Source organism: Oppia nitens, unplaced genomic scaffold, assembly GCF_028296485.1.
Source record: "Oppia nitens isolate AA-2021 unplaced genomic scaffold, nextdenovo-longstitch-racon4-pilon3 scaffold9_pilon_pilon_pilon, whole genome shotgun sequence".
Lineage (NCBI taxonomy): Eukaryota > Metazoa > Arthropoda > Arachnida > Sarcoptiformes > Oppiidae > Oppia > Oppia nitens.
In genome coordinates, this window is record NW_026533253.1 from 1,757,044 (window position 1) to 1,773,610 (window position 16,567).

At 26.8% G+C, this 16,567-nt stretch overlaps 4 protein-coding genes across 4 annotated transcripts; 2 read left to right on the forward strand and 2 right to left on the reverse strand.

Moving 5' to 3' along the window:
* The first annotated feature begins 3,167 nt into the window (after positions 1–3,167).
* LOC128964798 (galactose mutarotase-like) lies at positions 3,168–4,582 on the forward strand. Its single transcript, XM_054311437.1, has 2 exons — positions 3,168–3,523; positions 3,620–4,582. Exons 1-2 carry the CDS (start codon positions 3,279–3,281, stop codon positions 4,497–4,499), a joined length of 1,125 nt encoding a protein of 374 aa, XP_054167412.1. The 5' UTR covers positions 3,168–3,278; the 3' UTR covers positions 4,500–4,582.
* Positions 4,583–5,746: 1,164 nt separating this feature from the next.
* LOC128964797 (facilitated trehalose transporter Tret1-like) lies at positions 5,747–7,427 on the forward strand. The gene is made up of 2 exons (XM_054311436.1): positions 5,747–6,100; positions 6,166–7,427. Exons 1-2 carry the CDS (start codon positions 5,869–5,871, stop codon positions 7,359–7,361), a joined length of 1,428 nt encoding a protein of 475 aa, XP_054167411.1. The 5' UTR covers positions 5,747–5,868; the 3' UTR covers positions 7,362–7,427.
* A 1,384-nt stretch (positions 7,428–8,811) lies between these two features.
* LOC128964520 (equilibrative nucleoside transporter 3-like) lies at positions 8,812–10,877 on the reverse strand. The gene is made up of 5 exons (XM_054311136.1): positions 10,690–10,877; positions 10,482–10,563; positions 10,194–10,372; positions 9,740–10,121; positions 8,812–9,678 (listed from the first exon to the last, which is right to left on the reverse strand). The coding sequence occupies exons 1-5, from the start codon at positions 10,704–10,706 to the stop codon at positions 9,013–9,015; spliced, it is 1,326 nt and encodes a 441-aa protein (XP_054167111.1). The 5' UTR covers positions 10,707–10,877; the 3' UTR covers positions 8,812–9,012.
* Positions 10,878–12,177: 1,300 nt separating this feature from the next.
* Positions 12,178–14,072, reverse strand: LOC128964567 (cytochrome P450 302a1, mitochondrial-like). The gene is made up of 2 exons (XM_054311194.1): positions 13,759–14,072; positions 12,178–13,701 (listed from the first exon to the last, which is right to left on the reverse strand). Exons 1-2 carry the CDS (start codon positions 13,928–13,930, stop codon positions 12,344–12,346), a joined length of 1,530 nt encoding a protein of 509 aa, XP_054167169.1. The 5' UTR covers positions 13,931–14,072; the 3' UTR covers positions 12,178–12,343.
* Between the last annotated feature and the right edge of the window lie 2,495 nt (positions 14,073–16,567).

A 16,567-nucleotide genomic window follows, 5' to 3' on the forward strand; every position in this document is an offset into this window, starting at 1 on the left:
ACATGAATTCATCTTTTTAAATTAAAATTATATTTGTCTAATTCAACTATTTTAGATAAGCTATATCATACAAATTTAGTTTTAATAAAAAAACTAAACAATTTGACACCGATTTTTTAATATGTCAATTAAATTGTTATTTATTTATAAGTTTAAGCCATTTTAATCAATATTTTTGTATAATATAGTTGAAAATTGCAAAATTTTAAAAATACAAAAAAATAAATAAATAAAATTCACTAAAATATAAGGTAGTGTTGATGTCCTCGAACTTGAAAACCTGTCCTTTCTTTTTAAAAAAAAATAATAAAATAAATTGTTTGCTCCCATTTGTTTGTGTTTGTATGTATAACTTAGATAATTATATGTATATTAAAAATAATAATTTATAAAAAAACAATTTTCTTATACACAGACGGCATAAAGTATTTTGTAAAACCGCTTCTTCTTCTTCTAAATTTCCACTAAAAACGGTTACATAACATATAATTTAAAATACAAAACAAAATTGTTATAATATTTTTAGAGCATAAGTGGTACTGTCTGTCATAATATGTGTGTAAATATCAATAGTTATTAAATGAATCCCTTTTTTAAAAACGCGGAAGTTTTTCGCTAATAGAGTGGAAATACTGTCTAATATTTTTTTATGATATCTATAATATACTCATATAATATATTCTAATGAATATTCAATATTTTTTGATTACTTTAGTAGAAAGTGCATCAATGCATTCACTATTATATAGTAATATACTGTACATCAATTAACTTATTGTTTTTACCACTTATAATTATTATCATAAATATATTATTATAATAATTTTCTATTATGTGATACCTTTCAGTATAATATATTTACATAAACTGTATGTATGGATAATTCACTTGTTTTCAAAAATAAGTAAAATTATTTGTTTTAAAAGTGAATATAATTGTTAAAACTTTTGATTTGACTAAAATAAATGCTGTTAATAAGTTATATAAAATTTTCTAACAAATGTTAAATCTATTGTTAACACAGAAAATGATTTTAAAATATTTATTATAATTATATGACTAACTAATTCAATATTAATGATTACTAATTTTCATTATATTATATAATATTAAAATTATCGATCAAAATGTCACAACTATTGAATACATCAGCTTTTCTTCGTTTTTCATTTATTTCGGCGTTATTTGTAATAAACTTTTTATGTTTAATTAAAATGATTTTTTATCGGATGAAACATTGTGTCCACACGACTACCTGTGCCATAACAATTGCATCGTCGTGTGCATACCTGTCCTCGTGGTTGCCATATCTTTTCCATTCGTTTTATAACTCAACGGTGTGGCCATTGTTAGACATTAGAGATCATTGTATTATCCAACACACAGTTAGTGGTCAGATAACGACAATTTTGTTGGCCTTATTGTGTGTCCGCAAATTGTACGACACATTATCACCGAAACGGGCCAAGACATTGACCTATGCGGCATGTATTGCATGGATAATACCTCAATTGGTTTACTTAACAATTGGTGAGATTATTAATGTCGACGACAACAACAGCTATCACTTTCTGGACAGAGTTCCGCTTTCTAACAGTTCAATTGAGACCAACTCAAAGCTGGCCACCGATGGCTTTATCATATGTATCCATAAGCTGTCAAATGCTGTCGTGTCACAGATATGTTGGCATTATGTGGTACTTGTAATACCACTAACAGCTTTGCTCTTAATTTGTTTGACCGCTAATTATTTACCAAAATCTTTTACCAATAGCTGTAAGTAAGAAACAAAATTTTTTTTAAAGGAAAAAAAATATAATTTTTTAATTTAATGATTGACTAATTTTTTATTCACTTATATATTTTCATAGCTAATATCGACAGTCATGACCACAACTGTTCAAATGATGTTGTATTAGGTGTTTGTTTATATATAAACTTTTTATGGCTATTACTGTTTAGACCGTTAGTTATTTTAAATAATTTGCTGAACCAAAGCAATGGTTTATCTGATAATAATTTATTGACAATTAGTGATTCATTACTACAACACATACCAACTATTCATTTTGATTTCGGCACTCATTTGATACTAATATTTATATCAATATTTGTGCCGTTTTCAAGTCAAGCGGGGTTTAGGACTGATATCAAGCAAAGAGTGGAAAAATTGAAACTAACAAATAAAATCAATGACATCACTGAAGTCAAAACATTAGATGATAATTATCTTGATTTAGACCACAATCAAGATATCGTTAATTGTGATGATTATAAAGAAACCAAAAACATTTCTATTGAAATTTAATTATTTCTATAACTATACATTATAAACATGTACTGTAGATATTTGAAATCATATTAAAAATTAATTGGATGTTATCATGATATTAATAATTAATGTAATTAATAGTTATTTTACTATTAAAAAAATAATATTTTTCAAAAAAGTATAATAAATACTATTTGTTAATTTAATATACAATTAGTTTTTAAAAATTATATTTACGGTAATTTATAAAATAAACTAATTTATGTATTATCTAGCTGTATATTTTTGGAAATTAATTATTTATTTATTCAAAGCTATTTAAGTAAAATTTAAAAACGCATAATAGAAAAATTAGACACAATAGAAAATAATTTTCAATAATAAATCAATAAATTAAAGTTATAATGTGTGTACATCCACATAGTAAAAATCAAAATATACAGTATAAAGATAATCTATTATAGATAGTATATTAGAAATTATAATTATTATTAATTAATAAATAAAATAATTAGTTTAAATTAATTATACTAATTAATCTAAACTTTTTATTATTAAATATTAATATTACTTATCAATTTATCAGTAAACAATTTTATGACATTGAGTTACTTTAAAGACTTTTTAAAATTTTAAACATTTAATATTATCTAATTTATAGTATTGATATTTTAAAATTTTTTAAGAAATTATCAAAGATTTTTTTTGATTATATTTATTAAAAATATATAATATTGAATATGAATTAAATATTGATTAATAAATTTTATAGTTATATATATATATATATTTATAGTACAGTATATATTTTGCTCTAATCATCATTTATATAAAATCAAGGTTATGTATGACATTTGAGATAATTGTTTAACCAAATTAATTACGACTTTTAAAATTTTCATTTTATTTACAATAATATTGAAATATTTTAAGTTTTATATAAATAGTTTAATAATAATTATCTTAAATTTAATATTAATTTAGTTCATAAAAATTCTTATTTAAAATGCCTGTAAAAACTCAAGTGTATAATAAACAGAATAATATAAATCAATATACATTAAGCAATAAATCGGGTAATTTAGTGGTCAAAATCATAGACTATGGCGCAACTATTACTCATATTTTGACTCCCGATAAAACTGGTCAAACTAGAGATGTAGTACTCGGTTGGGACGATTTGGACGGATATTTTGGTGAAAGAGGCAGAAATCCATTTTTTGGTGCAGCTATTGGTCGCTGCGGTAATCGGTTTGAATCAATATTTTGACATAAAAATAATAATATTTTATATTTTACTTATACAGTATATATATTTAACATAAAACTTGTTTAAAAATATTATAGTATAATAGATGGTAATTTTCAATTGAATGGACAAACATATCTATTGGCACTTAATAACGGACCAAATGCTCTTCACGGAGGTATTGAAGGTTTTGATAAAAAGAAATGGAATTTACTTAAAGAAACGGATCAATCAATAACTCTTGGATTGGTCTCCAAAGATGAAGAAGAAGGATATCCGGGTCAGCTCGCAGTAGAGATAACTTATTCAGTAACTGAAGACAATGAGTTGCGATTAGAGTATTTGGCAAAACTAAGTGATAATCAATTAATTGACACAATTGTTAATTTAACAAATCATTCATACTTTAACTTAAACGGTTGTACTAATGATAATGAATTGGATGTACTCAACCATAAAGTATTAATGAAAGCCCAAAATTATCTGGAAATCAATGATTCATTTCAACCAACCGGTCGTATACTGTCCACCAAAACTGATACACAAGTTATGGACTTTGCCACCAAAGATGGTGAAGAATTGCATACAATTGGCGAGAGAATCAATCAAGTGATGCCTAATGGTTACGATCATTGCTATGTTATTGAAACAAATGAACAAAACTACAACATTAAAGGTAATCCATTAATTCAAGAGTCTGTAGTTGTGGTTAACTCTCCTCTAACGGGAATTACATTAACATTTTCAACTACTGAACCGGGATTTCAATTTTATACGGGAAATAATGTTAGTTCAGCTCAAGTGACCAAAACAAGTCAATCACTGACACCGACGACTTTGAAGAAAAACTCAGGATTTTGTTTGGAAGCCCAGAGATTTCCCAATGCTATCAATGAAAACAATTGGCGAAAACAAGTGGTATTATCACCCAAACAGACTTACAATCAGACAACTGTTTATAAGTTTGGACTCAAATAATTTCTTATAACTTTTTTTTACTAAATAAATAATTTTATATGTTATGTAATGCTTATAGTATATTATACAAGAATTTAATAATAGCTAGGAATAAACTAATAGATTAAATAAAAAATTATTTTTATTCAAATGATCAGTAAATTAGTTATCATTAGTTATTATAATATGTTGTTAATTATTTTGCGTGCATATAAAAACCCAATTTATAAATTATTATAATTTATATTAATTAAAAAAAAATATATAATTTGCATTTGTCTAAAATATTATTAATACATATGATATTATACATATATTGTACTGTATAATACTACTGTAATGTAAAGGTATAATAAAATGGTACAGTGCTGGCAAATCAATACAATTACAATTGTAAGTTTTAAAAGTTTTAATGCATGTAAATAATACAGTTTTAATTGTATTGATATAAAACAAAGTTATTAATATTAATATTGTATTACAAATTTTAATATAGCAATCACTTAAATTAAAACACTCGAGTAATCATATAATACTGTTTACTGTGATATATCATATACAGTACAGTATGCTATTTAAGTGCACTTCAAATATGCAATTAGAGTGACCCAACATTGTGTGCATAAATTGTTAGTATTTTTAATACTTAAAAAAAGTTAATTAAAAAATTATTATCTGTCTGTTTACTGTACCATAAATCCTATATATAATATTTATGTATATCATATAAATGACACATTATACCTATATATTGACTATCACCTGTACAATAGGTAATTATGGTAAATGATCACATCATTGAATTTTTTTTCTCTCTCTCTTTCTAAATACAACCTCCAAGTGCTTAAAAGTGTAAAGTTTACACATACAGTACAATACAAAAAAAACTATAGTAAGTACAGGTGGCACCTGTATTGTACAGTCAATATATTGATAATTATTTGAGTGCATTAATACAAATAGGAAATACAATAATAATAATAAAATTTTATTTATTGATTGCAATCACTTGTTATGTTTGGAAGATATGATTATATTTATAAATCATATGAATTGTTTGATACACTATTTGTGCACTTTTTTGTTGTCAATTAATTTATAGCATTTGTTTGACCAAAAAATTTTGTCATCGATTGAGTTATATATTCATTGAAAAACAATTGTTTTGTTTGTTTTAAAAATCAGACATAAAATTGATTTCAACAAAACAGTTGACAATTTAAAGTTAATTTACTTAAAATTTATTAGTTATAAATCACATAATGTTTTGACACTATTTATGATTGCATTCAATCAGAGTATTAGTTAAGAGTCTTAACTTAAGACGTTTTAAACATACGTAACGACTGTCTGTTAAGTGTTTTATTGCTTCTTAAGACCCAATAAGACAATGGCTGACACATCGTTGTTGATATCATCTGAATCAAGATATGCCAAATACATGATAGCATCCTTCAGCTCATGGTTTGGGTCACTGGCGTTGGGAACAGTTGTCGGATACACCGCTAATGCCATTCCAAGTGTTCAATCAGAGGGAAGTCATGTCAAGCTCTCCACTAATCAAATTTCATGGTTAGGAAGTCTTATGGCTTTGGGTGCAGTCTTGGGAAGCATTTGTGCCGGTATTGCAATGCATTTGTTGATTAAATAATTTGATTACTGATTGACCACTTTGTTTGATCCAAAGGTTCACTAATTGAATACATTGGACGCAAAGGAACACTAATAATGACTTCGATTCCCTTTGTCTTCGGTTGGCTTCTGATGGCATATGCGGGACGTATGGAGTCTCCGTCAGCCATACTGATCGGTCGATTTATTACTGGTTACTGTTGTGGTCTGATATCACTGACAGCTCCTGTATATATAGCAGAGACGGCCGATCCATCCAAAAGAGGATTTTTAGGCTCAGGTTTTCAATTATCCATTTGCGTCGGTGTTCTCATATCGTTCATCGCTGGCAAATACGTCTCGTGGGCCTACCTTTGCATTATAAGCTCTATATTCCCGATAATTATGTTAATAATGATGTGTTTAATGCCGGAAACGCCTTATTGGCTCATCAAAAGAGGCCGAATCTCAGAGGCCACTGAAGCAAATATATTTCTTCATGGATTAGATTCGAGTCAACAAATGAATGCCGAAGTATCGATAAATACGGTCTCAACTGATGGCACGACAACAGAAGAGAACAAATCGTCTGTCTTTTTAGAGTTCAAAAGACGTCATGTGATAAAACCATTTCTATTAGTATTGGCTTTGATGTTCTTTCAGCAATCTTCTGGTGTCAATGCGTTGATCTTTTACACCACTTATATATTCAAAAGCAGTGGTTCCCATTCACTCGATGCCAGTGATGCTACTATTCTTGTCGGTGCTGTTCAAGTTGTGGCAGCATTTGCTGCCTGTTTATTGACTGACAGAGCCGGTAGAAAACCACTTATTTTATTATCATCTGTTGGTTGCGGTCTTTCACTGCTATTATTATCAATATATCATTTCTTATGTGATGCAAAAGGAAGTGAATTTCAAAAGCTTTATGGATGGATACCAGTGGTGGCATTGATCACATTTATGGTAGCCTTTTCGTTGGGTTTGGGACCCATACCATGGCTACTGATGAGCGAACTATTGCCGGCAAACGTTAAGAGTGTGGCTTCTGGTCTGTGTTCATCATATAACTGGTTGTTTGCGTTTATTATAACTAAATTGTTTCATACATTAATTGATACACTACTGGAAAGCGGCACTTATTTATTGTTTTCAATCCTTTGCTTTTGTTGTACAGTATTTGTTGCTTTACTTTTGCCCGAAACTAAAGGCAAATCTTTGACCGAAATTGAGAATATATTCAGAGATCGCACGACAACAACAATCAACTGAATTTCATAATTATATTATTACTACAAATTTAATCACCAATTTGTGATCACAAGTTGCTTATTAGTCCAACATATTATTTAAGTAATTATTATGAATATTAAATTAAATAATTGTTTTATTATAATTTGTTATCTTATTTTTTGTTAACAAATTTTCTTTACATTGAAGCTTTTGAATCAAAAGTATTTTACAATACAACAAAACATATATAATTAATGGTACAAATAATTATAATGTATAATATATTATAAAATTGTTTAAAATGTATTTATATTCTATATTTTATAAAAAATATATAAATTGTGTTATCAATAAAAATTATTTTAAAAGTTGTTTGTCAATCATATGATTTTATATATAGTATATTAATATTATATTAATTAATTTTATAATTTCAAACAAGTTTAGTTAATTGAATAAAATATAAAATAATAATGTAAATATACAGTAAAAAATGCGATAAACATCAATAAATTATTTAAAAATAACAAATCTGTTTTACATGATATACAGTATGTTTGATGTTTTTTTATATAATTTTAAAATTTATTCAAAATACTTTAACAATATTTAAACAAAAACTTCATAATTAATTAAGCAAATATTATTGTTATTAAAAAATACATGTATAATTTAACATTAAACACTATTAAAAGCTCTGTAATAAATGTTTGTCGACATACTGTACAGTATATAATGACAAATGACAACAAATGTTAATATAATAAATCATTTTATTATATTTAATTGAAAATAGTTTAAATAATGACTAAGCACTGAGGTTCATTCAATTAAGATATATATATTTTAAAAAAAATTAAACTTAAAAATGAGATTACATTGTCTACAAATTTAAGTAATATTTTTATGGATCTTAACAAATATTTATCATCTATTTAGCTAAGAATTATAAAAATTAACTTAAAGCATAAAAACTTGTAACAGATATAATAAAAAGTAAAATCACTAACATATTAAATCAAACTAAATGTTTAATTTTAATGGTTTATATAATCCTTGAAAAAATCAAGAATTTATATTACTTATTGATATCAAATTTCGTGACTAAAATTACTTTAAGTCACTAATAAAATATAAATGAACTTTTGATGATATTTAGTATTAAAAATTTCGAAACATTTAAAAAATAGATAGCTTTTAAATTAGGAAATCTCATTAAGCTAACATCTATTTAGTAAAAAATAAAAATTACAGTAATCGTTGTAAATTGATATTACAAAAAAATATCTTTTGTGTAAATTTGTTATATTACTAATATACATATATACAGTATATATATATATATATATATATATATATATATATATATATAACTGTATGTAAATATATATTATATATTGAATAGAATTAAGGCAAAAAAATAGTTGCAATTTTAATTTTAAAAATGAGTGCTAAAAATGAATTATATATTAAATGAATATATTTTAAAGAGAGAGAGAGAGAGAGAGAGAGGAGATTCAAAGAATTGACTTATGAGTGGGTGAGAGAAATATGTTTGTGGATAAAGTTTAGTATATTATAACTGATTTATTATCAGTTATAAAATGTTTTATATAAGAGTGAGTGATATACAGTCGAAATAATAATTTGAGATTATATTAGATGTAAATTATAAAAACACTAATTAAAATCAAAACCAGTTTTGTTTGACGGCCCACGAGAGTACAAATGAGAAGTTGACGCCACCAAAAATGCCTATCACTAGACTCGCTGCAGCCATCATACCGGCAGTGGCCGCGTGCTCGGGTGGCACACAACGTGGCGCATACATCATACATAAACTACTGTAGTAACCTGAAGATAGTCCCAGAACAATACCACCCAAAATAAATATAAAATCATTTTGGATGATAACCGGCCACTGACGCAGTTCTGGATGATAGTTACAAAATAGGAAAAATGGTATCAATAATACTCGTAACACCACTGGTATCCATAAATATTTGGGACTCGGTATCCGAAACCAATTGGGAAATATGTTGCCAATCATTGCAGATATATTAAACACAAGAAAACAGTTGACAGCAGTAAAATATTTATCAGTAGTCGGTTGATCACCAAAAAAGTTGACATCAATTGGTTTGATGTTTGCGTGAACCGCAGGAAATATAGATAGTGTCACAAAAAATACCATAAATACGTTGAAACATTGGACCGATATTTTCTTAAACACAAACCAATAAAGCGATAAATTTGGTCTATTATTAACAGTTTTTATCTCAGTTTCTTCATTGGCTTCTTCACCAGTCATAGCTATCGCGTCTTCATTTTGAAGACAGTAATGTCTAAAAAATTTCTGAAAATAAAATATTCAAAATTACTTTTGTAATGAAAACAAAATAAATAATTAAACAAACATTTAAAGGAAGTGCAAAATATGTGTCAAAACAGGCCAATAAAATTAAAAGTGCGGCCAAAAAATAGTAGATAGCGGCCACTCTTAAGTTAGGTGACAGTGCTATGGCTATAATATTGATGACTGAAGTAAATGCACCGCTAATGTTGGATCCAAGAACCACCGCATTTGAGTACTTCATCGGCAGTTTAGCGGCCAATCCATAGACCGAGTTTTGATAGACACCGTTAGCTATGTTTATGAGTACAACAGTAGCCATCGTTATGTAGAAGAACTCTGCGGGCCATCCGCTCGAGTCTACCATTGCTAAGATAATTGTCATTATGAACAGTACCACCTCTACGGCTATGGCAACTGTTATACTAATCGTTAAATTTTTACCACTAAAATTAAAATTTATAAATAAATGTCAATCAATTTATATCATAATCAAAAATCACTAAATAAATCCTTACCCAAACTGGAAGATAATGTTAAGCAAATTGAACAAAACATTTGGCACCTGTGCGGACACACCTAAATAAGACAGGAAGTCCTCCTTATATGACAGGTTCATACCGGTCAATGTCTCATTGGACAAGTGATCCACACGATTACATTGCGGATCAGTTATGTTGAGTTTACATTCAAAATACTTGAATAAAAATATAAAAAATTATAATTTAAGTTAAGTTAATAAATCATTCATAATATATATAAATTGAATGAATTGATAACATATGTGACTAAAAATATATTCATACCTTCTGTGCGTTAATAAACATATTCCACGGCATAAGTGTTCCGATTCCGTGTAAAACCAGAATAAATAGCACAACATTATAGCTGTATATATCAATCAATCAATCAATCAATCAATCAATATATTAATTAATATTTAGAAGAAAAAATCTTTTCGACAAAAAATAATTAATTTATATTAATTATTCTAATAATTAAAATTATAATTACTGATCGTAAGTATCCATTTGAAGTTAATAATTTTTTATTAAAAAAAACCAGTGATCGAGTGTGTAGTACTGTAGAAGCTGTATAGTGACTCCAAGTTTCAGTTATAATAAATTAAATGATATGAAAATATTTTAAGCGAAAAATGCAGACAAAAACGGCGTGACTCTCACTCTTATAGTAGTCTAATATATAATGTTTTAAATCATATAAAGTGTTAAATTCTTATAACAAGTTTATGCAAACATTTGGATTTTATTTTTCAATATCATATCACATTTGGCTTTAAACATATATAACACAGTTATACAGTTAAGTGCTAATATAGTACAAGCCATGCACCTCTCTATCTGCTAAAACAATAAAGTATATATTATTATTTATAAATATATACAACATTTTTGCTTTAATACAATTCACACCATTTTCTATGACATATATTTTCAGTTAATTTTAATTCAGCATAATTTACATGAAAATGAAATTTTCATCTAATATGAAAACTTTATGGCATATTATCATAATTTTATAATAAAGCTGTTGTTTTGAAAATAATGTCATATAAAGTGTGTGTGTGTGTGTGACAGTGCACAAATAATATTAATATTATAATAATTATAAATATGCTCAGTTGTATTTAACAGTGGGTGCAATGTATTGTTTTCAACTATCGTGTCCTCTATAGAGTTTAATGTTAACTATGAACTGTACACTACTGGTCCACATTTGTACAGTATTTTAATACAATATTAGATAATGAAAGTTTAAAATATTTAAAAAGTTTATATTAAAAATTGCCTTATTATATGGTCTAATCAATAGTACATTCATCATTATACTAATAGTTTTGTCGTTATAAATCATAGTTATCTAAAATAGCTATTAAATTTGATAACTTATCTTAATGGAAAAAAACATTAATTTGTAATTTATTAATTGAATTGAATTTCTAAATAATTTGTATCAGTAATCAAAATTATAATAAATTACTTTATATTACTGATTCTCTGATAGCGATGACACTGATTGAATGTTTAAGTGTTGTAGTAGTTATCACTTTAAACTCAAACATTTAATCTAAACATTTTCTAAACATCTTTTCAAAAAAGTGTTAAATAAATTGTTTATATAACTTGTATTATCATATTATAAATAGCTTTATTTTTAGCAGTTTTTCAATTAAATATTTATATTATATTCTGTTATACAGCTGAGACTTTGAATTAAAATTTTTAAACCATATGATATATATATATATATATATTTACTAAATCAATAAATTGATTTTCAAATATATCGATCAATCATTGTGTTTGTTTGTGCATATTTTTTTATAGATATCAATATTAACAGTTTATTAACATATAAAAACAGTACATTATTATAGTAGTAAAATAGCAAACATTAATAAAAATTATATATAAAAATTTTAAATTTTAAAAATTAAAGATATTTTTAACAAAAATGAACAACAAGTTTAAAAATAGCTCGGATGAATTTATAAAATAAAACAAACATATAAATAATTGTTAGGCACATAATTAGTTTAGAGGTAGAAAATTATTATAACACAGTTTGTTTGATAAGTATATTTATGGACCGCATTATTAAAAATCAATTTTAAAAAAAAATAAGTGAGTATTTGAATCAAATTTAGTCAAATGATATCAACAAATTTGAATTTCAATGGTTTGTCGGGAACATTGATTAGTCGTGTTTTCACTTTGATATCTTCGTAATGATATTCAATTCGATAGTTTTGTATGATTTTAGCCAGAAATACATTGATCTCCATTTCGGCAAATCGGCGGCCAATGCACATACGCGGGCCGTAACCAAATGGCAGTACAAGAAATGGCGAAACTTTATTGTTTGGATAAATATTTGTATCACTTTTAAGCCATCGCTCGGGAATAAATGAAAGCGGATCCGAAAAATATTCCGATTGACGACACGAGACCTGATTCTGAGTAATTATTTGCGTTCCTTTAGGTATACAGTAATCATTGATAATCATCTGTTGACTGGTCACTCTGCCGTTACCAAAGGTCACGGGAGATAATCGCATTGTTTCCTTAACACAAGCTTTAAGATAACTCATTTGAGATAAATTATCTGCAGTCAGACAATCAGATTTTAATATTGAATTTATTTCATCGCGAAGTCGATTCTGTGCCGTAGTATTACGCGATAAGTGATATAAAGCGAAACCTGCGGTAAAGGCTGTCGTGTCAATGCCGGCCACAAATAAGTCTACAATCATTGCAAATAAATCTTTGCGATCAACGTTTGGATTGTTTAAGAGTTGAGCAAAAATTGTTTTGTCTTTCTTTAGGTCTGTATTAAGCGATTCATTTGTTTTTTGATTCATGTATTTATCAATAATATTAGTCATCGCGTCCTGAGCTGAGACCAACATTTGATAATCAGAAGTATCTTTTGTAAACCACGCATCTGTTCTCTCGGTTCTCATTACGGCATCATTTGTTTCGTGTGCCGCTCTTATCATAAGTTTTGCGTCACTGTCTTCACTAAGATTTGTATTAAGACAACCGAGTCGTGAGTCAAGTGCCAAAACACCGGTGTTTTCAAGTGACCACAGATAAAGATCGTTAAGAAAGTCGGATATTTCATGATTGATGTCTCGTTTAGAGCGGATGTAATCAATGAGTTGAATAGTGATGTCTTCACAATCGGCTATATATGTCGAGACATTTGTTGCATTCAGTAAGTGGTGTTGAAATTGTTTACGCAATGAATACCATTGTTGTCCGTTCTCAGGGAACAGACCTCCCGATGCATACCTGTGCGGCCGATCCTTTCGATACTTGAGAAGAGCTCTATGGCTGCGACGTAATGGGTATTTGCCTTCTTGTCTAAAGACAGCCTCAATGTCTTTGGGATCAAACACGTGAACAATTGTCAAATCTTTGTCGAGTACTTCGCGAACAACTTTTCCAAACTTCTTGAGTCGGATCTCTCCGTTGACATCCATTTCATCGACTCTATACTCGCCTTTCAAATCATTATATAAAACAATTACTAGAAATACATCCATCAGTTCATACCTACCAATGATTGGCAAATATCGCCATTTATTGCCAAACAGTGGCACCGGTTTGGGTCCGGGAATGGCGTCAAATGATTTCAATGCATTGACCGACGGTTTGTCACAATTAGTGGTCACTGAACTACACAACGAACGACTAAAAAGACGGTTCAATACATTGACAACAGTTTTCATCGTTTAAAAAGTTATCATTAATTATAAGTCATTTCACTATCACTACGACTACTGTATTAATACTAATATTAATATACATTAAGTTATATTACTATAGCTGTAAGTGTTATGTAATTATAAATTCTAATAAAGAATATCCAAAAAATGCATTGCATTTGCATTCAACCGGTATTTATTGCATTCAATGTATTTCACATAAACTACTGCTTTCTAGTGGACTATTAATGTGTTAATCAATGTTAACACAATTTTGCGCCAAAATTCAAACAATTTTATAACATTAATCACAAAATTATATTTCATTAACCATAAAATTACTGATAATATAATTTTAATAAACATATAATTTTATATAATATAATTTATTTACTTAAATTAAGTTCTGAAATTTCAATAAGTATTTTGTATTTTTTATTACTGATAATTTATATAAAAAAATTTGTTTTAATACTTAATTAAAATTGTTGATATAATTTTAGAGCTAAATTATTAATATGCAATTATATGTTTAATATAATATCAAATTTATTCATTGATTTTATTTTTAAAAATTTCTATTATAAATAATATGATTATTTAATAAATATGTATAACAAAATAATATATTAATTTTTTAAATAAACAATTTATAATTACAACTAATAATTTGTTTATACTATTTTCAAGTTAAAAATTAATATGTTAATTAATAAACGTAATCAATATAATTGTTTTAGATTTTAATGAACAACTTGAGCTCATATACAATAAACTTATCTCAATATACTGTATATGAATAATTTAAATATATTGCAGAAAATAGTTTATAATCTTCATATATATATATATATATAAATTAGATATTATTATTAATAATTTCTTATAGACTATAAAAATTGAATAATTTATTATTATATATGTTTTAATATAAACATATTTGGTAAATATAATGATAAAATTAAAAGTTCAATATTTATGAATAAGTTTAATGGTGCACCTGTGTATAAATACTGGTAATGTATATCATAAAAATTAAATAAAAGGAGTTAAACCGCAATTTTAATAAAGTTGTCTAATGTGTTAATGTGTGAGAGCTATAATTAACCACACATTTTGCATTATTGTAGACTTAAATAGTCAATTGATAAACATTTGCAATGCGGGCCAACAGTTAATGAATTTTAATTTTTGGTTAAACTTTTAGCATTGATTTCCATTTGAAGTGCGCTAACACTATAACACTATAAATTAGTTGATGGCTTAGGCTTAGGCCCTAATAGTCATACCTCTCGTGTGTCATAAATCGCAGAAATGTATCCTAAAATACTGTATATTCAAAATTCATTAACTAAACCGATAATTTCAAAAGCAGATCCTCAACAGTGAATGTAGCGATACATCAAAGTAATGTTACCGTTGGCTTACACTCAGTTAGTCTCAACTGTCACACCATTTTATTCCTGGGCTTTAATTGCACGTTTGTCTTAAGGCAATACAACACACACACACACACACACACACACACACACACACACACACACACACACACACATACATACACACACACACACATACACACACACACACACACACACAGTATATATATATACCTTATATATAGTATAAATATATATTATATACAAAATACAAACTGTATATACAAACAAAAGTACTGTATATTTGTCTGTACTATATATTGAGCGCCGATTTTTTTCGTAAGTTACTCTCACAGCCAATTAAATATGTTGGTGTGATTTTGTTGGGCCTTAAGCTAAACGTGCAATTAAAGCACCGGAAAATAATGGGGTGACAGTTCCGACTAACACTAACTCTACTCAAAAGATTAATAATTTTAGGGGCTTTATATCAAATTAATTAAAATAGTGGCTAAATATTATATTTAATATAGTGATAATTTTTAATGCATTCATAATTATATAATGAAAGCTTTGTTTTACTGTATTTTGTAAATAATATAATAAAATAAAATTCTTTAGAAATTAGTGCCGCACAACATATTTTATATTTATGGAAAATTTTGTTATTAAATAATAATGTTTTCAGTAAAAAATATTAAATTAATTTTATTTAGTTATATATTCATAAAAAAATGTTTTAAGTCAATTTCTAACACAATATTAGTTTTGTATAAAATACAGTACAAGTCAATGCAATGTTTACATAATGTTATTGTATTTTTACAAAATAAATGCAAAAAATAGAGAAAATCTGTTTGATTTTTGTTGAAGAGAGAGAGAGAGAGAGAGAGAGAGAGAGAGAGAGAGAGAGAGAGAGAGAGAGAGAGAGAGAGAGCATACTTTATTTAAGATAAAATAAATGATTACAATATAATACAACATTTATTAATGGGAGGAATATAGTATATTATAGGAAAGGCGGTCAATGTTTGGGTGCAGCTGTCGTCGATGTAAATCTCATATCAAATATTAGTCTATTTATTGATAATAAATAAAAAACTATTGATTTTCGATTCACAACTTTTCAATACAATAATTATACACAAAATAGTAGTTTTTATTAATAATAAAAAAATTGGAAAATAATATTCAGACAAAGTTTTTTGATGTCAATCAATACAATTATTATGAGTTCAGTGGACTGTAAGTGATTTTAGCGCTTATGACTCATGAGGAGGAC

Excerpts from the sequence above, each read along its gene's own strand:
- LOC128964798 (XM_054311437.1), top strand. The coding sequence starts at position 3,279 with ATGCCTGTAAAAACTCAAGTGTATAATAAACAGAATAATATAAATCAA. Across the intron at positions 3,524-3,619 it reads ATTGGTCGCTGCGGTAATCG|TATAATAGATGGTAATTTTC; the intron begins GTTTGAATCAAT and ends AAAATATTATAG.
- LOC128964797 (XM_054311436.1), top strand. The coding sequence starts at position 5,869 with ATGGCTGACACATCGTTGTTGATATCATCTGAATCAAGATATGCCAAA. Across the intron at positions 6,101-6,165 it reads CTTGGGAAGCATTTGTGCCG|GTTCACTAATTGAATACATT; the intron begins GTATTGCAATGC and ends TTTGATCCAAAG.
- LOC128964520 (XM_054311136.1), bottom strand. Across the intron at positions 10,122-10,193 it reads AACATTATCTTCCAGTTTGG|TGGTAAAAATTTAACGATTA; the intron begins GTAAGGATTTAT and ends TTTTAATTTTAG. Across the intron at positions 9,679-9,739 it reads ATTTTGCACTTCCTTTAAAT|AAATTTTTTAGACATTACTG; the intron begins GTTTGTTTAATT and ends TTTTATTTTCAG.
- LOC128964567 (XM_054311194.1), bottom strand. The coding sequence starts at position 13,930 with ATGAAAACTGTTGTCAATGTATTGAACCGTCTTTTTAGTCGTTCGTTG. Across the intron at positions 13,702-13,758 it reads GCGATATTTGCCAATCATTG|GCGAGTATAGAGTCGATGAA; the intron begins GTAGGTATGAAC and ends ATGATTTGAAAG.